The sequence below is a fragment of the Lineus longissimus genome, chromosome 18 (assembly GCF_910592395.1).
Source record: "Lineus longissimus chromosome 18, tnLinLong1.2, whole genome shotgun sequence".
NCBI classification, from domain to species: domain Eukaryota; kingdom Metazoa; phylum Nemertea; class Pilidiophora; order Heteronemertea; family Lineidae; genus Lineus; species Lineus longissimus.
Window position 1 is genome coordinate 2,173,597 of NC_088325.1, and position 22,954 is coordinate 2,196,550.

Sequence of the window (22,954 nt, forward strand, 5' to 3'; positions counted from 1 at the left end):
TCAGTGCAAGAATGAGCTCACTTCCTCCTGGTGAATCAGTGAAAGAATGAGCTCACTTCCTCCTGGTGAATCAGTGCAAGAATGAGCTCACTTCCTCCTGGTGAATTAGTGTAATAATATGCCGAGTTCTTCCTGACCAATTAGTGTTATAATGTGGTCAGTTCCTCTAGGTGAATCAGTGCGGGAATCAGTGTAATAATGTGCTCGAATTAGTGTAATAATGAGCTAAGTTTCTCCTGTGAGTCAGTGTATGTGCTTTTTTCCCCCTGGTGAATCAGTTTAATGATGTGCTGTCTTCCTCTTGTTAAATGAAACTGGTGAATGGAGAGTGCACAGTTCCTCCCGGCGAATGAAAGAAGCCGTTCCTCAAGGAAGAATTGAAAACGTCTGAGCCCTCCCTCATGCTTGTACTGTGACCTTAATCCTCACGAAATGCATGCCGGTGTAGAAGTTTAAAATGTCCTAGGATAAAATGTCCGGGAACAAAGGATTCTATTATGCGCTGAGCTATTGACGGTATGCCATAATCTGTCAGAATACAATAGGCCCGGACACTTTTTCTAGGGGGGGACACTTTTTACTTTTACACCGGTTCGCCAATTCCACCAGTTACCGCTCGCTGTCATACAATCGCGCGATATCTTGGCAAATAGAGGCTGCTTGACGATCTGAATAAAAGACAGTCTATAAACCGTGTCTGTTTTTGAGAATAATCGCACGGCCTATATCAATACTGGCCCGATACCGGTGTAACATCTGTGGTTGTTCCCCATGTGTCAGTGTTTCCAAACAATAGGCAGCTAGAGAGACCACGACTTTTCAATAGGGGGGATACACAGAAAAACTTGTCAATCTATTTTTGAGCGTTCCCAAACAATGAGGGGAAACACTCAAAAACAGAAACACTCAAAAACAGAAACACTCAAAAACATTACACCGGCACCACCAAATAAACCTTCAGCACACACACATGATAGCCAGATGATAAGGACCATTATGTTTGCGAACGCATCTCGTATCATAACCATATTTCTGTCTAACAATGTGTACATGCCCTACTGATTGTAAAGTACATGACATTAATTTATAAGCATTGTACCCATGGCACAGGCAGGTGAGACAAGACCACAATTGATTTTCCAAGCCATTTCCAGTTATTTCAAATGCCCGCCATCAAATACTGCGTGGGGTTGTGAAACTGAAATTCGGATATGATATACGGGTTAGTCTTGGGAGTAACTGGTGCGCTTTAAACTGGTGATTGACCACGGACATTTTTTTTTAAATTGACAAGTTTGACACAAGTGGACATTTTTACCCATTTCGGCCATTTTCACTCCAAATTTGAACCCCCCCCCCCCCCTATGGCCAGGTTGTCAAAATTCAAAATTAATTTTTTTCCCAAACAATTTATTTATATCTGTAGACTTGCCACAGCAAATATTTTTTCAATACCTCTCCAAATATGTACTTGAGAGTTAAAAACATGCACTCGTCTAATTGATAGGCCTGGACCCTCCAACCTATGAATATTCATCAGTGGTCTTGTCTCCGGTTCAAATGGGCTATAAGGAGCATCCATTAAGTACGTACGCACTGAGGGGGGTCTATGAAATCCGTACACTATGCGTACAGGGGGAGGGGGGGGGTTAATTGTCTTGCGTACGTACGCAACCCAATAACCACTTTTTGAACAAATAAAAAATAAATAAATATTATCATAATAATCTTCTCCTCTTTCTTATTCTTATATGGATAACCATACTTGTTCTTCACAAGATGTGTGAACTCATACGCTTCTGGGTTCGGATGTTACCCGACTACAATGTTTAGCAATTTCCAGCGCCGTTTAATTTCCCGTAATGCGTGTCGCCGTCGGAGAAAAATTGCGCATACGACGCCAATCCGATTGTGGCGCCACAATGTAGCAAAATCATGTACCATGTCTGTTCGTCTGCTAGGGAATTCAAGGTTCTAAGGCGTACGCTCGTACAGGGGGAGGGGGGGGGGGGTATGAGGCAATGCGTACAAGGTGCATACAGGGGGGAGGGGGGGTCTCAAAATTGGCATTTTCGTGCGTACGTACTTGATGGACGCTCCCTTAGTAGTGTGAGAATGAGTTAGTAAGTTACCTCTCGGTGAGACAGTGAAAGAATGAGCTCACTTCCTCCTGGTGAATCAGTGCAAGAATGAGCTCACTTCCTCCTGGTGAATTAGTGTAATAATATGCCGAGTTCTTCCTGACCAATTAGTGTTATAATGTGGTCAGTTCCTCTAGGTGAATCAGTGCGGGAATCAGTGTAATAATGTGCTCGAATTAGTGTAATAATGAGCTAAGTTTCTCCTGTGAGTCAGTGTAATATGTGCTTATTTCCCCCTGGTGAATCAGTTTAATGATGTGCTGTCTTCCTCTTGTTAAATGAAAACTGGTGAATGGAGAGTGCACAGTTCCTCCCGGCGAATGAAAGAAGCCGTTCCTCAAGGAAGAATTGAAAACGTCTGAGCCCTCCCTCATGCTTGTACTGTGACCTGAATCCTCAAGAAATGCATGCCGGTTCGCCGATTCCACCAGTTACCGCTCGCTGTCATACAATCGCGCGATATTTTGGCAAATGGCTGCTTGACGATCTGAATAAAAGACAGTCTATAAACCGTGTCTGTTTTTGAGAATAATCGCACGGCCTATATCAATACAGACCCGATGCCCACCACCAAATAAACCTTCAGCACACACACATGATAGCCAGATGATAAGGACTATTATGTTTGCGAACGCATCTCGTATCATAACCATATAACAATGTGTGCAATCGTGTGTAAGCCCTATTGATTGTCAAGTACATGGCATTAATTTATAAGCATTGTACCTTTTTTACCTAGTACATGTATAGCGATTTCCTGGTGCCTTTTTTTCCAGTGCCTTTTTTACCTAGTGCCTTTTTTACCCAGTGCCTTTTTTTCCTAGTGCCTTTTTTACCTAGTGCCTTTTTTTCCAGTGCCTTTTTTTCCAGTGCATTTATTACCGTCTACCATGTATTATATGGTTGGCGAGGCCGACTTACTGGTGGGGAACAGCAGTCCTAATGTCTCCTCCTTTCATAGGATGGACATATGCACGGTAGATCAGCATGATGATTGGCCAACATAAAGGAGTTTACCATACATGCATACACAAAGCAACTTCAGTCAAGAAACTCACTTGAATGTTGTCATATACGGTGACATCGGACGCTTGAGGCGAACTTCATTTTTCTCCCAGTATTGCTTCTGTTCCTCCACAGACTTCGGGTTCATTGAGATTGTCGCTGCTCGGAGCGTTAGTGAGGTGCTCTGACGCATCAAAGATGCACCCCGGGCTGCCCTTGAATAGAAAGGTAATTTTGTTGATATTTTGATGGATTGACTTACCTGGCCAAAACAAGCTGCGTAACTATGCACAGAGTAAATATTTGATTTTAAGACTTTTTAACTTTTTTTTAAAGAGAGATCACTACGAGACTGGTATCAGTAAGGCTAAGGGTAAATGCTACACGGTGGTTTTACACCACGTCAAAAGAGCTGAATAACACTAAGACAACAGGTTTTCCAAGAGTGTGCATGGACAAACCCTTCTTTCATGTTGAACATCTCAGCAACTCTCAATATTACTAAGCTGAGAAGTGTCAAAGCCATAACTTCATTGAATATCTGAAATCTGGAAAACAAGTGAGTATTAGTTCAGCTTTAGAGTGGGGGGAGGGACGGGGGAAGGGCGACAGTCGGAACTGTTTGCTACTGACAGTACCTCATTGAAAATTTTGAGATTGAAATTTTAAACTCTCATTTTCAAATGAATTTAAAAGTTTTCTACAGATGAAATGCATATCGATGGATTCGTCATAACTGTGGCTAGCTTTCTGTCTAGGTTTTATTTGATGTAATTGAACTAGCATATACCTGTGGCGCGGGCTGTTCGAGGTATAAACATCGTTAATTGAATGGTGAAACAGCGCCAGCACGTTGTTGACTATAGGGTGTGAATAGCTGGGCTTGGGTTAAGGAATTGAACCCGAGGCGGAGGACCTTGGTTGAGTTACCAAGACACTCGAGGGTGGAGCTAAAATACAGTTTGGACGAAATTTTAGCTCCACCCGAGAGTGTCTTGGTAACTCAACCAAGGTCCGAAGCCGAGGGTTCAATTTCTATTCTAAAATACCTCAAACTTAAAAAGATAGGCCACGAAAATAACTTGAATATGTGCGAATTTGGCAAATTCCATCCATCGCCGGCCCGGCCGGAGCGCCGGTAGCGCCGTTGTTTACATTATGTTACGGCAACGTTACAGAAAATGAGACATGTTCATTTTGTACAGCGCGCATAGGAAGTCCGCATCGGCTCGCTCAAGTGATGCTAAAATCCGCGCAAATGGGCTATTTGGAGCGTTTTTCTCGGCAAATAGTGTAGTGCTCATTAAAAAACTTAGGGTGGTTGATGCTTCCTTGGCTGATTTGTGTTTGAAGCAGTGTTTTGAGAGCCTCAAACTTCTGAAGTGAGCTGAAATTCCATTGACGTGACGTGTGCATGGTTTCCACATTTTAGTGCAACCCGAGGGAACTTAGGTAGAGCATCTTGGTTGCGTGTCCAAAACACTCCGCTCTCAGAACGAGGCTTATGCATTTTCCATTTAAAAGTTGACTTTACGGTACCAAGGTATTTTAGAATAAGCGGCCAAAATCTTGGATTTGTTTGAAACAAACCAAAGTGGCCCAACTTTCACTTGTGTTTTCTCACTAACGGTATGGTGCATTTAAAAACGGCAAGCAGCATAAGAAAGAGTGAATTAGCAAGTTTAAGATGATGAATGTTTTATTGCAATTCAAAGAATAGTTATGTTTTTACAGCGATTTGAAAATTGTTGATTTATGAAAATTTCCATGCTGAGACAGGCCAGATAAGGGATTAGGCCTGTGATTCGGGTACCTACTATTAGGCTACTGTTGGTACATCATCTAAATTGGTTGCAGCTCTATCTTTTCTCTAGACACCCTCTATAATCAGCAACTTGCCATGATCATCAGCATGATGATAAGCAAGACAACAGGAATGAAAATAGGCCTTCGTACGGACATGCAAGTATACACGCTATACATTTACAACGTATGCTGCAGAGAGAGATGGTGCATTGCTTAATGCTAGGCCTAGTGTATTTTGTACACAGAGAAATTAACAGAGGTCATTTCTTGGCCACTTTTTTCCTCGATAGGCTTGTTTTCGATAAAGAACAGCGAAGACACCATGCAAAACACGATCTTTACATCAAACACATACAAAAAAACCTATTATCATGCTTTTCTAAATCAGAATATGCTCCAAAACGGAGTTTTTATCAATATTCGACTGCTTTTAAAATCGGACAGTAGTGATTACGTAATAGGACTAGCGGTAGAAAATGGAACTAATTGTTATAGAATTGATAACATGCTACTGCCTTAAAATGTTTTGTCTATGCCGATGACATTACTTTGCTGAGTCTGACATCCACTGGCCTACAATATCTTATTGATCTTTGTGACTCGTATGCCAAAGAATGGCGATTTTCCTTCGGGATTAAAAAGTCAAAGTGTATGGTGATCGGTAAATCAATACTTAAGAAAGACCCTGAATGGGCTATTTCTGGATGTGTGATGGAGAACTCGGACTCCTTGGACATATTAGGTGTGGCTTTCGAGAAAGTCGCCAGTGGACATAGACATGTTGAAAACCGCGCGCGTTCTTGTAGAAATGCCTACTTTAGTTTAAGTGGCTGTGGTATGTGTTATCCAGGTCTCTGGACTGGTGCGAAAGTGAAACTTGGGAGAGGGTGTGCTCTCCGTCACTATTTTATGGTGTGCACACAATTGATCTGAGTCGGGGCAATTTTCGGAAACTGGAAAAGTTGCAGGGTTCCCTGATCAAACGATGCTTTGGTTTATCGAAATTTTGTCATCATAGCCCTCTATTAAGGGCATTAGATATTGACAACACGCGGAAGTAATCGAACAGAAGCAAATTGGACTTTTAAGAAGGATTCTCTCCATCGATTGTAAAGCACGAGGCGTCGTCATTGGCACGAGAAAAATTAAGGGTACCCTGTGTAACCGAGTGTTTAGTTCGTCGGACCTCTCTGCCGCCAATGTCCTGTTTGTAAATCCAGCATGCAGGCCTAGACGTATCACCAGGGAGGAGAATGGAATTGTCGATTCGGTAAAAACCTTATGTGCCAATCTAAACCGGAAAATCCATAAACTATTGAAGCTTTTACTTTCACCCTTTTGATCGCTTTTTTTTATTCGTTCTCTGTGTATGATTTTTATTGCATATTTGTGTTGTCTGCTCCTTATTTGGAGGTTTTTTACAATAAATTATAATTATAATTATAACCAGCTAGAAGAGTCGTTGGGTCCGATAACCAGCTGGGGAGCGCCTCAGCGCCTCAAATCAGCGCCTCTAGTGTCAAGATTGGGATAAAAGCTGGTTACGATTAGACAGTGGTGCCACTATCGGGGAAACCGGGCAAGTGGGTGTTCAAAAGTCATAACCGCTGGTTACGGCCGAGCACGTGGCAGAGACCGAGCTACCCTCATTGCGACCTATTTAGCATACGAATTGCAACAAAAGCAGTCATCAACATTCTTGATTACTTATGGCTGCAGCAGCAGGCAGTTCAGAAACTATAGGAGGCGAAAAAATGTCATCACGATCTGCAGAATACGCACGCTTGCATCCTGGTTGCCGATGAGTCAACTGAGGTTTTCCTCATAAAACAATAAGGAAGCGATAGCCTATACTGTTCGCTAATGACTACGGCCTATTTTTGTGTCAATATGCTCCTTCCAAACTGTAATCTCAAGCCTTCTAGAGAGGATATGAAATTATGAGATCTACTCTAGTTTCCTTCGATCTTAAAGGTAGACGGACAGTTTGTATTCATGAACCCAAGAAGCGACAGTATGATTCCATTGTACGTGAAGCCTAATGGGACTGAAAGGGTGGATGTCGTCCTGGGTGCCGACAAATGGTACCCAGGTTCGAGATCGACTGGGCAATAAGCACCCTGGGTGCCATTACACTAGACAAACAGCACCCAGTGGCAGTACAGAAACCTCGTCCCTAAGATCCGTAAGCCAGGCAAAAAGAAGCTGGGTGCTATTTGTCCAGTGTAATGGCACCCCGGGTGCTTATTGTCCAGTCGATCTCGAACCTGGGTACCATTTATCGGCACCCAGGACGACATCCACCCTTTCAGCCCTAATGGGGCTCAGAACCAGCAGAGTGGTGCGGAGATTGGTGCAGCTGGGACAGACTGGACAAGGGTTGACCAGGACGACGAAAGTGACTTCGATGAGTATGAGGAGGGCTCCTTGAAATTTTGACGAGAGGCTGTCATATTCCCTTTAACTCTGACGTTCACGAAGCCTATTAACGGAACAGTTGATATAAGGCCCAGCAATACTTGATATTCTTATTTATTAATAAATCCGTCTAATGCAAATTTCCTCAATGAAGTCATTTCACTTGTTAATCTTTCTGTTTGTGCCGTTTAAATTTGGTAAGTCTTTCTTGAATGCATTCTAACTGATTTCCTCATCACCAAGACCCTGTGGTATGAACCTCGAGTGTTTCCTTTTTCCCCCCTTGTTTGAGAACGCTAAGAGACCAATTGACACCGTTTTCTCGGTTTCCCCCTTCGAAAAGCCATGGTCTCTTTAGCCGTCTATTGTATCCTTATGTGTATTCGTCAATTATACAACTATAATATTTGTCTGATCATGAAGTCAGCAATGGTCTTTTGTTTCAGTGGATTCAGGTCCAGAAAGAACGTTCAGTCTGTGCGCCCGCCAGAGAATCTCCGTACCGAAGGGAGTCGGTGTCCTAATCGTCGACCCAGTGAGAAACGACGAACTGTATTCCACGGATGTTTGGGTATACCAAGCATGCACCTATTGTTTTTGTGAAGTCCACTTTCAAACGACAACACAAGTCCGAATAAGAAACATCCTCAACTCGTACTTAACGTATGACAAGATTAAGTTCATATGGGACAAAGCGATCTATTCCTTCGGACTGCAGTTGCACAGAGATGAGACAAGGACTGCGAGGAATCGCTTCAAAGTGGAGTTCAAATCTGAAAATGCGGGTTACGGGTTCTTCAAGTTCAGATTAATAGGTAGGCTTCTTCAGAGAAATGACAATCTCAGGAAAATCACTTCACCAGTCCTCATAATGTCGAATTCTGGCGCTTGCCATCGATCGATTGTTCTCTCTATGATCTGTTCCCTATGAGCATATTGTGAGTGGTCGACTTCTGCCAAGTGCGACCAAAACGCAGGGAGTCCTGCGCTGCCCCGAGAGCAGATGTTTTTTTATTCATCTTCATTGTGTCCTCAAATGTCTCTGCATGTTCATAAACAATATGCCAACAACACACCAGATACAAAGGTCACAACCAACTGTTTCGGAGTTATCTTTCTGTAGACGTCCGTGACTGACAAGACTGAAATATGTTACGAGAGTAGGCAATGATGATGCCTTCATTTACCTTACTCGGGCAAGAAAAGTCCCCGCCGTCATTTCTTCAACGTCTCTCCTTTCCCCTTAGCTTTAGACCGGGATTTGGAACTGAGTTGCAATATAGAAAGAACAACAATGTCCACCTCATCGACAACTACCATCACCACACCAACACCAACAACTCCGGACAAAGGCACAACTAGCGTTGCATCGACGACGGAGGAAGGTATGTCACTTGGGAACCTTTCAACCGCAAAAGGGACGGTGGTGTCTTCTATATCTACCGAATCCATTGCAGTTGGTGAGGGGGAGAAGGCTAAGATCTCACCAAGCCACAGAAACCAGCAGTTGCCACGATTAGGTGGGCAATCCGAAAACCAATAAATGAAGTAAATGTTTTTTTGACTGAATAAAGCAGGCGACAAAGTCACAAAAGGTGTGATCGTGTTGCGTTAAAGATGTTGGAACTTCAGTTAAACTAAACTGTATCGGTTTCAATGAAACTATTTCTTCGATACGAAAAGGTCACATTCGCCATGAATTAAGTAGGCTGGTATTCGGCAGCGATCTTTCGAGAATCGTACAAAGAATAATTTCAACCTCATGTCTGATGTAGGCACTGAAGTGACAAAAATAAAGAAAGCTGTTCTTCTTGTTCAACAAGTCAAGCCTAACCCTGCTGTAATAACCGCCCATGCAAAAGCTCTTAATACCGGTAATGCTAAGTACCCCATTAGAAGAGTTGCTGTCAGAAAGTGACACCAATCACAGAGATTATTGACGTCAATGCCAAACACATGTAGTTCATGACTCCAACTGAGAAGTTAAAAAACCAAATGTACACATCCATCTCATAAATGTAGATCACAACAGTTGCTTCATTTTTAGGTCCACCCTCTGCACCTAGCATTCTCGAAGTAGTCAACTCATCTGCCGTAGCAGTGACCCTCAAATGGATCTCAGAATTCAATGGTGGATCGGAGCAGAGATTTTACATCCAATACAAGGAGTCTGCAGAAAACTGGGATGTTGCCCCGGAGGTTCCCGAAGGAGGAATAACTGATCCAGGTCTCAAGAAAGCCGTGTATCATAAGGTTATGGGTCTTGAGTCCAATGTCTCGTATATGTTTCGGGTGCACAGCAAGAACCTCATATCCCACCCAGGGACTCACACGAGTAACTTTAGCAACATATCATCAGGAAAAACACCAGGTTTGCGAATGTTTTATAGACTTTTATAGTCTCTCGATTTTTTTCAGCTGCTTAGTTCTCACCTGGATGAGCTGCATAATTTACCTCTTCGGGAATACCTCTAATGTACGGCATGGGTTTATCAATACTCTCAGCAGTACTTATAACATTTGAACCCGTCTTTAAATAACTAGGGCGAGGAGCTGAGATGCACCCCCACTGCCTTGGCGTCTAATGAGATAGGGAAATGATTGTTTTTGATTTTGCAACTTCGCCAAGTGATCGGACGTGCCGTCAACAGCGGCTGACCCCACAAGTAGGCAATTTCATTTCTCCGTAAATAGAGTTTCATCACCGGGGGTGCTGATTCAAAAAAGGCGTGCTCAATATAAAAAAGTTCTGACCATGCCTTACCCTCATTATATGCATGGCCTTTGTTCAAACCATTTCTTCTAAAATATTTGTTTATTCAATTTGCAGAGAAACCCGAACTGTCCTTCATATGTGTGAATCGGATAAGTAAAAGAGTAACCGTGGACTGGGAACGAGTGACCGGAAAATATACAGGGCTAAAGATCAGATACTGCCTGACCGGCACGGACGACTGCATGACTCACACCGTGCCTAAGCCAGAGGGAACCCATGCTACCTTTTTTGTTGATCCCGATAAGACATATTATTATTATGTACTGGTCGAAGATGGTGATGATGTTGTATACAGGAGCAGGGTCTTCAATGATGAAGTTGATGACAAGATAAACATAGGTGAGTCGAGTAAGCTTTAGCTAACTATGGACAGATAAAAGCTCGACAGATCGAACATAGAAACGACGATTTTAATTACAACATGTACTGATCATCTATTCATTCATATAAACTGCATGCTGTCTGGCTAAAAAGGCTAAGTTTGAAAAAGATAAAATCCAAATTTTGTTTTTCTCTTTACAGGTGTTGCTGCTGTAGGCGGTCTGGTTGGAGCAGGCATTGTAGCGATAACAGGCGTCATTCTGGCTGTTGTTCTATGGTAAGCTAATTTAATCAGATACGTGTCTGTTGGTGAAACGTCGGGTACTCAACATATTTCGCTGAAGTTGAAGGAGGGGTGGGGGTAATTTTTAACACTGGCTTCTTGATCGCATTAATATAAGCCATCAACGCATGAAGCAAGCTGATGAAATATTACACAAATATTCCTTGAAATTCTTATCAAACGTTGATGGTTCATTGAGTTGGCTAATGAATAATATAGGAAAGATATTTGACATACAATGTGAAATTAACCTGCCATGCACTCGCGATGTTTTGATCTTGATCGCTGTTTGCGTGCAGTGACGAGATTCCCAACTTCTAAATCTTACCCTCTTTGATAAAACTATATTTACTTCTGTAGGAAACGTGGTCTGGTGCGATGGGGAAAGAGACACAGTCACCGACCAGCAAATGACAACGCTGATTACGACGATACCAGGGTTGAATTCACAACACCCGAAAATCGCCCTGTACACACCTCCGCCAGCATTGGGACTGAGAACGTTAATGATGTATTTCACCCTGAACGCTCGCTTGGACAAAACCCCCCTGGGCGAACTTCAAGTCGTTTGAATGACAATATGGCAAACGAGCAAGAGTCACTATATGCGCATATAGATCCAGTAGAGCCAGTAACGCCTGGAGAGTATTTGGACTTCAGACAACTAAGTTCGGAATAATAGAGTATCCTCATCCCAATAGGCGGCGCTGATTATGAATTGGATATAATGTACGTTGGAACGAAATATTAACGTTACAAAGAAATACCCTAGTAACAACCAGCGCCATGTCGCGGCGGCCGTGGCTTTGCTGGTACCCTATTAATACCTACCTAAACATTCTTGAAGGGACACCTATGTCGAGGTGCTTGTCTGTACTTTTGACAACATGGACGTACAGGTGGCGCCCGTATATAACATGATGTACTGTATTATTAATGTAAATGCGCATGAAGTTCAGTTTAAATTAGTTTATAATAATTGTTATTAATTTTCGCGCCTTTTATTCCGGATACGGAAATAGAAAGTCATCTGCGCATGCTCAGGACTGTTAAGAGTTTCTTTGCGTAAAAAGACAAATGTCATATTCCGAAAGTTTACAAAAGCAAAATTGAGGGAAACCAAAGAGGTAAATATCCTAAAACAAAGATATAACGATGTATAAGAACCCCCCTCCCTATCTTAGATTGTCTTAATATGACATCACTTGCCCATAACTAAGTAAAACGTCGTTTTTAGTGCGATTGTTCTGAGCTGTCATTTGCAGCCATGTGGTTGTGCAGTAGCCTGCATGCATTTGTGTTGTTGTCTCAAAACGATAGATGGCGCTATATATTGTATACTATTCAAAAGTAAGTGAACTTATGTCTGTTTGTTCATTGTATCTTTCCAGATTTTACGCGTAGCATCTGCATTAATTGTATCCGTGAGAATTAAAAAGAAATAATAAGAGCCATATGTTATGTAGAAGTTGCGTTGTCATGTCCTCGTTTCCTGACCTTGGTGTTTGAGTTTTGAAGTAAAGATCTGAAGCTCTGGCAGTCACAATTAACGTAGTATATAGGGAAGGTTGTGACCGTCAGTTACGTCAAGCCGGTTTCCGTTGATACTGGACTCCATCAAGGCCGCAACATTCCGCTGTAAACTTTAACAGATAGATATTATTTTTGCCGCAAAAGAGTAATTACAGTATATCTTCTCAAATAAGGGGTTTTGTTATATATTTTTTTCATTTGAGTACTATGACCATGGAGGTATACCTCCATGCTATGACTGAAGTAATGTGGTAGCGTACCTTGGGATGGATCAAAGTCGAGCTTCGTGACGCAACCGAAGTTCTCCACCAATCCAATCAAGGTATAGATATGAACGATATACATAGTCTGCATTATACGTATGTACACCTGAGAAGAGTCTAGTTGCCCTATTGGTGGTGAGGTGAACTATAGTAGACACAATTTGTATGGAGTTTTAAGGATTTTAAGCGCTTCGTTGAAGGAGAACTTTCTTCTATTAGATTAACTTTTGAAAGTGTGGAAATTCAATTTAGACCCTATTTAATTATGCGGACGAAAAGCAGAAAGACCAGATTGAATTCTGATCCAGTCTTAAATTTACCGGATAATATGTATTTTGCAAGTCCACTATAGTTTTCACCAGATACCTGTAGTTAGAGTCTATGTCACGAATGTATGATGTATGGGCTCCTATTAATTTTTATTGTAAAATATGTCCCCTTGTATTTTTTTTCAAAATTATCCTCTGAAAGCTTTGCGTTGGCCAAAATTTGATGGGTGAGGCTAGGTCAAGAGTGAGTCAAGGAAGTGTCATTGCGGCTATGTTTACGTGTCTATGAATTGTAATCGTATTGTATGTAAACATATTTAACTTTGTATTATTCCTGTTAAGGGACAGGTAGGCTCTATGCAGGACACAAATAGGTACAGGTGAGGGGGTTTGAGCTGACTGCGGCATTGCCCCGCGCTTTGCAGTACGCTGCTGGCCCTATGATTGGTGGCGTATTGCGCATTGCCTCGGCGCAGTGCAGTACGCTGCCGGCCTTTTGATTGGTGGCGTATTCGTGGTGCTGTGGCGCAGTGGCGCATTGCAGTTCATTCCCTGTCTCCTGGTTGGTTGGGTCCTGGATATAAAACTGCCTCTCCCTTAGCAGCGGGAGTTCCATCTTAAGTTCGCTCTTGGATAATTAAAGTGTACGTATAACATCTTAATCTCGTGTGGATGTTCTTCCCTGTTTGATCCCGGAGTTAGTCCCCAAGACTGAAACCCCCAGGAGATCAGTAATGGAGCCCCCCCCCCCCCCCGATAACAATGACTATGTTTTCTGTGTGCAAGCCCGTAGCCCTACCAAGCCTAACATTTGCACTATAACCATTGAAAAGAAAGACAGATACACCAAGATTCCGATGATGGTCGACTCTGGAGCCTCTGTGAACGTCGTTGATGCTCAAACCTTTAAAGTCATCCGCCGTGTGAAGCCAAATCTACAACTCCAGCCTCCCGACACCAGCATATACACTTATGGTAGTAAAGACCCAATGCCTTTGAAAGGGATATTCAAGACGACAGCCAGGTTCAAAGCTGAATCAAAGTTTTGCAATTTCTACGTAACAGAAGGTAACAGTGGAAATTTGATCGGGCGATCGACTGCCACAGCTCTGGGCATACTCCATATTGTGAACGAAGTCAAAAGTCACCCAAAGTTACCAGAAGGTCTCAGCGAGTTTGGCGACATGTTTGAAGGAATTGGTAAAATAAAGAACAGATCAGTAAAGCTTCATATCGATGAGTCTGTCAAGCCAAAACAGCAACCCCACAGGCGCATAGCGTTTCATATCAGGAAGGATATAGAGAAAGAAGTAGAAAGACTAGACGCTCAGGACATACTTGAGGACGTCGAGGGTCCGACACCCTGGATAAGCCCGATTGTAGTAGTCCCGAAGAAATCAGGAGGAATAAGAATGCGTGGACATGAGGGAAGCAAATTAAGCCATACAGCGTGAAAGACACTTGATGCCCACATTAGATGACTTGGTGAATGATTTGAATGGTGCCACGGTGTTCAGCACACTAGATATGAGGAGTGCTTATCATCAATTGGAACTGGCCCATGAGAGCAGATACATCACAACTTTTTCCACACACCTTGGTTTGAAACGATACAAGAGACTGTTCTTTGGCATAAATGCTGCATCAGAAATTTTCCAGAATGCCATCGCTGAAATTTTGCATGGTCTACCCGGCTGCAAGAATATATCAGATGACATCATCATATTTGGCAAGAATCGCAAGGAGCATGACAAGAACCTGAAAGCAGTACTGAAAGGACTTAAAGAACACGGTGTCGTCCTGAATTTACCGAAGTGTCACTTCTACAAGTCCCAAGTCAAGTTATATGGTCATATTTTTAACTCTGAAGGAATCTCACCTGATCCCAAGAATATACAGACGATCGTAGACGCCCCAGGCCCGCAAGACGCCAGTGGAGTCAAGTCCCTCTTAGGAATGGTGCAGTACCTCTCACGATTTATACCAGACTATGCTCATATCACAGCCCCACTTCGTGAACTGACAAGACAAGACACCAAGTGGGAATGGACTGAAGAACACGACAAAGCCCTGATCGACTTGAAGGAAGCCCTTACAGGAGCCAAGGTCATGTCGTACTAAAATCCAGATCTTGATGTTGAAGTAGCCCTAGACGCCAGCCCCAAAGGATTAGGAGCAATGTTAACACAGCGAGGAAAAGTCATCAGTTATGGTAGCAAAATCCTCACCGATGTAGAGACGAGATACTCACAGACAGAACGTGAGATGCTAGCTGTAGTATGGTCCCTGGAGCATTTCCATCTATTTTTATATGGTTCCAGGTCATTCAAGATCTTCACAGACCATAAGCCTTTGATTGGTATTTTCAACAGCCGTAAGCCTGCCTCAGCCAGAATCGAGCGATGGAGATTACGACTCATGCCGTATAATTGTACCCTAGAGTATCGCCCTGGTAAAGACGACAAAAATGCAGCCGATTTTATGAGCCGACACCCTGTAGCCAGCCCAGATGATCCAGACCACACCGATGATTATTTGTACATCAACTACCTGTGTACAAATGCTATCCCGAAGGCGATGACATTTGATGAAGTTCAAGCCTGTACCAATGCTGATCCTGTACTGCAGAAAGTGAAGAAATCCATCGAAACTGGTAATTGGCCGAAACGTGATGACACCATGAGACCTTTCTACCTCCAGAGAGATCAATATTTGCTGTCCATAATGGTGCCATCATGAGATGTTCCCGCCTAGTGATTCCGAAGACACTCCAGAAGAGAGCAGTTGAGTTGGCACACGTTGGTCACCAAGGTATAGTAAAGACGAAGAGCCTCTTACGTGAGAAGATATGGTTTCCTGGTATTGACGCCCTGGTCGAAGAAGAAGTCCGACAATGTTTACCCTGTCAAGCCGCCAGCAGCCGTGGAGCTGAAAAACCGGAGCTGCTGAAGATGACGCCACTCCCGAAGTCAGCATGGCAAGAAACGTCCATCGATTTCTTTGGCCCACTACCCGTGCCGACAGCTGATTACTTGATGGTACTCATTGATGATTACAGCCGGTTTCCCGAAATTGAGATTATAGCGTCTACTGCAGCTAAGACCGTCATACCCAAACTTGATGCCATATTTTCAAGACAAGGTATACCAGAAGTCCTGAAGAGCGATAACGGTCCACCCTTCAATGGAAAAGACTTTACAAGATTTTCCTGCTACCTTGGTTTCAAGCACCGAAAGATCACTCCACTTTACCATCAAGCTAATGGTGAAGCCGAGAAGTTTATGCAGTCCATGGCTAAAACTGTCAGAGTTGCACACATCGCTGGTCAGAATTGGAAGCAAGAACTGCAGAAGTTTCTTCGCCAATATCGTGCCACTCCACATTCAACGACTGGTGTATCGCCATTTGAAGCCCTTACTGGTAGAAAGATGAATACACAGCTGCCGCAGATCACAGCCTCTAGTCCAGCAGCCCGTAGTCCCGTGCCAGATGCAGTCATCAGAAACAGAGACGATATCCAGAAAGCGAAGATGAAAGCGTATGCTGATAAGGGACGCCACGTTAAGGAAAGCAGTCTTTCAGAGGGTGACGCAGTCTTGGTACGTCAACGAAGACAGAACAAGCTCTCCACTCCATTCAGCCCTGATCCCCTCCGTGTAACTGCCAGAGATGGTAATATGGTTACCGCAGAGCGTCCAAGTGGACAGAGAGTGACCAGGAATGTAACACATTTTAAGAGCATTCCACACAGACACATCATTCGTGAAGACGAGAAGGAAGAGCTGATTGACGTCCCGGAGAACGAGGATACCGAAATGCTGGTCCCGCCACTTCCTGATGTTCCAACGCCAGATGTCGAGACTACCACTTCTAACGAGATCCCATATGCGACTCCAGTAGGCCTACGTCAATCAACCAGAGGACATTCACTGCCTGTTCGTTTCAAGGACTATGTTATGGTGTGTCGCTAAGAAATGCCCTAACATTTCTTATGAACTACATTGTATGACTCGAAGTGATCTCTTTATTAAGACAATTGTGAACTTAGTTTGGACATTATAGTTGAGCATGGTAATCAGTAATTTAATGCTCAACACAAAGACACTAAAGGACAATCATTGGACTACATACTTATTTTCGTCAAGGACAGTTAGTTATTCTTGGATTAGTTTATTCTCATATTAGTGGATTATTCTAGTTCTAGTAATTCCGATGATTCTCTTCGTTCAGTTGGATAATAGGAAATAACGCATCGTAGTGCGCGTATAAGGATTTACCAGTGGTAAGGATTCATTCGATTAGTTATTGTTCAGTAGAGCCGGGATTCTTAGATTTGAACCTAGCAGTCGAGGAAAATATTCAAGTTTTAAGCGCAACAGTTAAACTTGTTAATTTTAGTTTCAGAGCACTTTCTTATCAAGAAGAGGAGGGATGTAATGTTCATGTAGCATTGTTTCTGTAACACCCGATATATCCGTTGTTGTTATCGTATGTTAATAAACCGATTTTGACAGATCTGCGTTTCTACTAATATATGGGGCCATAAATATGACAGTAATAAACCTTGTTTTATTGAATAAATGGACATTTCTGTACAGAAACTTATATTTTATACGATTATGTGGTAAAAAACCAAGTTTCTTAGGTAAAAACCAGGTTTTTTAGCATAAAATGTTAGTTTCTGTTAAAAAACCTACTTTATTAGGAAAGAAAGTAAAAAAACTTGGTTTTATAAAAGAAACTCGGTTTATTAGCTAATAAACAAGGTTATTTTTAAAAAACCTATATTTTTTCCAAATAAACTTAGTTTATTAGGTAAAAAACCAGTTTTTAAAAAATAAATCTAGGTTTTTAGCTCACCTCTTAGCAGAGGTGAGCTTATCCCATACCGTGGCGTCCGTCGTCCGTCGTCGTCGTCGTCGTCGTCGTCGTCGTCGTCGTCGTCGTCGTCGTCGTCGTCGTCGTCGTCGTCGTCGTCGTCGTCGTCCGTCGTCCGTTAGCAGGGCACGTTTCGTAACTGTTAGAGCTATTGAGTTGAAACTTGGTACACATGTACCCTTATGTAATGACACCTGGGAGACCAAGTTTCGGTTCGATTCGTTTCATGGTTTGGCCACCAGGGGGCCAAACGTTAAAAGTGAAAATATGCAATATCTCCCTTAATAGTAGTCGGGAAATTTTGAAAAAAATATGGTAGGTTCTTCTAGCAAAGGTGCATCATATATCCTCCGGGTTTTTGATTTGACCTCCTTTTCAAGGTCACAGAGGTCAAATGGTGTAAATTGGCCGTTAGGATGTAACGATGGCACGTTTCTAAACTGCAATGACTATTGATACCAAATTTGGTACACATTTACCCCTTAGTCAGGTGATCTCAGGGACCGAAGTTTGGTCCAATATGATTCACCACTTGACCACCAGGGGGCAAAATCCAAAAACCTTAAAAATGTGATTATTCCTTAACTTCTTGCCCGATTGCCACCAATTTGATATCATGGGTACATCTAACCACCATACAGTATATGTCACACAGGTTTTTAATTTGACCTTCTTGTCAAGGTCACAGAGGTCAAATGGCGTAAATTCGCCGTCAGGCCGTAACTATGGCACGTTTCTTAACTGCAATGACTATTGATCACAAATTAAGTACACATGTACCCCTTGGTCAGGTGATCTCAGGTACCGAAGTTTGGTGCGATCTGATTTGCCGTTTGGCCTCCAGGGAGTGGGGCCAAATCCTAAATTCTTCAAAATGCCGTTATTCCTAGTAATGACTTGCCCGATTGGCACCAATTTTATATCATAGGTACATCTAATTTTAACAACCATTCAATGTGTCACCCGGGTTTTCTTTGATTTGACCTACTTTTCAAGGTCACAGAGGTCGAATGTACTGTAAATTGGCCATTTTGGGGAAATTGTAATTGCTTGGACCTACATCAAACCTAACACTACATGACACAAGACCATGCTCTTTATCCATCTTTCCTCCACATGGCCATTTTTTTAATTACTGGACACTCCGCTTGCCATAGACTGTACAGCATTTACATCATTTAGGCTTACAACACAGTGTGAGTGTGCAAAATCTACAGACACTCACTGCCTTGCGTTTTGCCAAGGTATGGTGTTTTGATTTTTCTCTGTCTGCTTTCCAAGATGGTAGGAAGGTTTGGTACTATTATTAGGCCAGGCTGCTGCTCCATTTCTTCTGTACTGTTCGGATCAGGGGCCTCGCTCTCCACCGGCCCAGAATCCACCGGCGACTCGCAAGACTCGAAATCCATACTACTATTCTCTCCATTTTCCATTTTCTCCTCTCACCAACTCACTACTATCGCTATGGGTAGTTGTAAAACAAGAAACACAGAAACGAAACAGAAACACAGAAACACAGAAACGAAACGCAGAAACCAGTCTTGTGGCGAATTCTGGTCTGCAGACTCCATCTTGTTGCCATGGTTGTGGCCGCGAACGCGGGTGTAACTAAAACTGGTATTCAGTCGGAATGGAAGGAGGAATGCTCATTTCCCAATACCCCTTTTAGCCTCATCAACGTGTGCGCAGATTGGCAGCATCCGGCCTTGATCGTGCCAATACACTACATGTATGTACTACACGGCGTAAATAGAAAATAGTCCTTCGAATAGCGAGTCCTGTTCTTTTGTACATTCCATGGCCTGTGCACGACACTAGGCTGAACTTCCCTACTGCAACCTCATTAACATAAACAGATATTTAAAGGGACTATTTAAAGGCAGCAGCTGGGCAGGTAAGATTGAGTTACTCCAAGTCCAAGTCTAGTGCCCGCCCCCCCCCCCCCCCACTTTACTCTATTCTAGTCGCCAAAATTGGTCTCTCACGTCTCACATAACGTCGAAATGATTCACCCATGTACTGGTACCGTACCTTGCATTTAGTGCTGCATCAGACGGGATTTGTAGGATGATCCTGATACTTCATTTTAATTGAACACTACAAGGCAAGATGTTGCACTGCACCTTCATTTAAAATAACATGCTGTAGGAATCGAATCGAACCTACCAAAGTACTACACCACCACCTCAAAAGACTTCACCCATATCGTGCCGCCCCCTCCCCCCCCCCCCCCCCCAAGTTGCTCCATGTATCCCCTCAACAACTCTATTGCATTCCGGCTGGCCGCAACCCACCAACCTCAGATTTTAAGCCCCCCTTTAGGAGGGGCTCTTAAGATACACGTGTGTGCGGGAGTAGATAATGTAAATGAATGATGAGAAATAAAGAGAGTAACTATTGATTGTATATCCTACAAACAATTTTTTTTGGTATTTTTCTGAATTAACTCCGTTGAGTTTACCGATTTCTCCGCGATCTTCCGGTGGTGGTTGCTATCCCATTGCTTGAAATTAATTTAAATTAATTTAAATCTTCATGGGAATTCGCTACATCATATGCCTAAGAAATTGGCCAATTATATTAATATTTTTATCAGAGAAATATCCGTCCTAAATAATGACAGAAAAGGGTGGTTTATTTCAATTTTGTGTCGACATGATCGAGGTCACGTGACATAAAAACAAAACAATCGCACACACCCGTCCAAAAAAGGCACTTTAAGAAAAACAAATACATTTTTCCAGCTTAAAACCACACTGACGACTAAGTTATATTGGTCTACTGCCCAAATCTGAAGTATCAAATTGAATCACAAACTAGAACTAGCTCTATTTAGCTATAGTTGCGTGAAAAATTCGGGTGAGCGACGTACATTCTGTACCCTAGCGGCCAATAATTAAACTACTTTCAGCCGTCTGCTCCGGTCTCGTTAGGGAGTTTTTCCCAAATGTACGCGATGATGACGTGCCCCATTAACAGGACGTAACATCTATTTTAAAATGCGTTTCGAAAGTGAATGCATGAGGACAACCCATTTGTGTCGTACATCACTGGAAACGCCCGATTCCCGTGAATAAGGTCAATCACAATGTATTACATTACCAAAACAAAAATGTGTCGGAAGGAACTATATGGATGGTCCCATCGCACCCCCCCCCCCTCCAGCAGTATGACACAGAAGGGCTAGTTGACTGTCCAGGGGGGGGGGGGGGGTTTGGGGGGAGCTTCCCCCCAACGCACTGGTAAAAACCTATGTCGACGGAGGGGGGTTTGGGGGGTGTCCCCCATTGTAACAGCTGTAGTTGTTAGAGCTTGCACTTAACATATGCTCGTAGGGGGGTTCGGGGGAGCTCCCTCGACCTAAAGGGGGGCTCACTAAGTTCTTGACTTTACATATTACTTTTAAACGACAATAACAACGGATTGGGCAAGGAAAGTATCGGCGTGCCGATTGATTCCAACTTTTATGAAAACCCGTTTGATTTTCGTTTCTGCGTTTCGTTTCTGCGTTTCTGTGTTTCTGTTTCGTTTCTGTGTTTCTTGTTTTACAACTACCCTATCGCTATTGACTGCGTAATGCGTAACATACACTAACATTCTTTCGCTATCATTGCTAACTTCATTTACTAGAACACTGGCCTCTTTGTAGCCGATTATGTAACCCATAGTGGAAACACCTGACAGCGCCGCCCGGCAGCGAAATTTTTTTCTGCAGGATACTTCTGGCATAGTGTACATCTGAGCGCCAATCAGAATTCATGGCAAGCACGTGTCTTTGTTGACATCATCTTGCCACATGGCGCAATAATGTCAACAATGCCACGTGTTCTGATAATCTTGGAAAGAACAAGTTAGCAAATGGTTAGAGGAGTATATTAGCTAAAATATATTTATTTGCAGTATCTTAACATGTATTTTCATTGTCGAGTGGACTGTATTTATTGGACTTGTCTGTTAAAGGCGCACTGTGCTCGGCAAAATAGCCGAGGTTGAATGTTTATCTGTCAACCGTGTAACTAGTTCTGCTGTATATGCATAGGTGGCGCCACCATTCAATTTTATTTTGTTTGCTTGTCAAATGTGTTTTATACAATGGCCCTTCAACAATGTTCAAACTACCAAAATCAACAGCAGACATCGGATACACTGTCCCTTTAATAATTATCAACATTGGCAACACTGTCAGTGTCACTGCCCCTTAAAATTTCACAAATCGCGAGACATCGGATACACTGTCCCTTTAATAATTATCAACATTGGCAACACTGTCAGTGTCACTTCCCCTTAAAATTTCACAAATCAATGCATGCACTGCAATGTAGCGATCAGATCAGCTGATGCCTCTTTTGTACGCATAATATCATCAATTTTACAATGAATCTGTGCAATTCATTCCTAAACACTACGACACAAACCTTGAGTAGAGCATAATTGGGGTCAGACAATGAACTATTGTCACATTCACAGTTGAAGTGGCACTCGGCATGCGACTCGGTATCGTCCATTGTATTTGCATTATCATGCATAAATAAACAGTGTGACGTCAAAGATCGCGCCAACTGTGATTGGCTGTCAGATGTACACTGTGGCAGAAGTATCCTGCAGAAAAAAATTTCGCCGCCCGGCATGATCCACGTGCTACTGGCATCTATATCATAATACTATAAGGCGGCTCGCTAAAGTGCCATTTGGGGGTCGTGTTTCGTCTCGAAATTTTGCACGTTTGCAGGTGATATGTTATCCTGATGCAACGTCATGTTTATTTTCGGAAATTTACTTCAGCGGAGCAGTAATGAGGGATTTTTAATCGGACACGGTCAATTCTCCTTATCACTCACGGAAGCCAAGCCATTGCTGTTCAGTTATGCAGAGGATTAATGAATCACCTGCACTCCCTGTGGGGTGACTAACACTACCTGTTGAACGGCTGGCTGTAGGGGGATGATTGGAACAGCCTGTACACGTGTTGACCTGCTGAACCAAGGTTAATGTTATTTTCAAGGCCAGGTCTATTTGGCAAGCCGCTCGCCGAACAGGCATCTTTTTTTGTCCTGTTTGGAGAGCCGCTTGCCAAACAGCACTAAAAAGCCACCCTGTTCGGCCAGCCGGGCTTGCCAAACAGGGCAAAAATACTACCCTCTTTGGCGAGCCGGAAAGGTTACAACATGTTGGCCAATCAGAGAGCAGTGACGTCATTATTCGAATTTATATGCGCATATTTAACAATGGCCGACTTCCCGCTCTCGATTCAATTTCTGTTA

General features: G+C 42.9%; 2 protein-coding genes and 2 long non-coding RNA genes across 4 annotated transcripts; all 4 read left to right on the forward strand.

Moving 5' to 3' along the window:
* Nucleotides 1-10,450: 10,450 nt before the first annotated feature.
* LOC135502034 (uncharacterized) lies at nucleotides 10,451-11,448 on the forward strand. The gene is made up of 3 exons (XR_010449727.1): nucleotides 10,451-10,485; nucleotides 10,669-10,744; nucleotides 11,111-11,448. It is a non-coding gene; the product is annotated as an uncharacterized LOC135502034 (long non-coding RNA).
* A 357-nt stretch (nucleotides 11,449-11,805) lies between these two features.
* Nucleotides 11,806-13,477, forward strand: LOC135502488 (uncharacterized). Its single transcript, XR_010449781.1, has 2 exons — nucleotides 11,806-11,877; nucleotides 12,142-13,477. It is a non-coding gene; the product is annotated as an uncharacterized LOC135502488 (long non-coding RNA).
* A 198-nt stretch (nucleotides 13,478-13,675) lies between these two features.
* LOC135502598 (uncharacterized) lies at nucleotides 13,676-14,269 on the forward strand. Its single transcript, XM_064795546.1, has one exon. The coding sequence runs from the start codon at nucleotides 13,676-13,678 to the stop codon at nucleotides 14,267-14,269; it is 594 nt and encodes a 197-aa protein (XP_064651616.1).
* A 1,281-nt stretch (nucleotides 14,270-15,550) lies between these two features.
* On the forward strand, nucleotides 15,551-16,786 carry LOC135502599 (uncharacterized protein K02A2.6-like). Its single transcript, XM_064795548.1, has one exon. It carries the CDS (start codon nucleotides 15,551-15,553, stop codon nucleotides 16,784-16,786), a length of 1,236 nt encoding a protein of 411 aa, XP_064651618.1.
* Nucleotides 16,787-22,954: the final 6,168 nt, after the last annotated feature.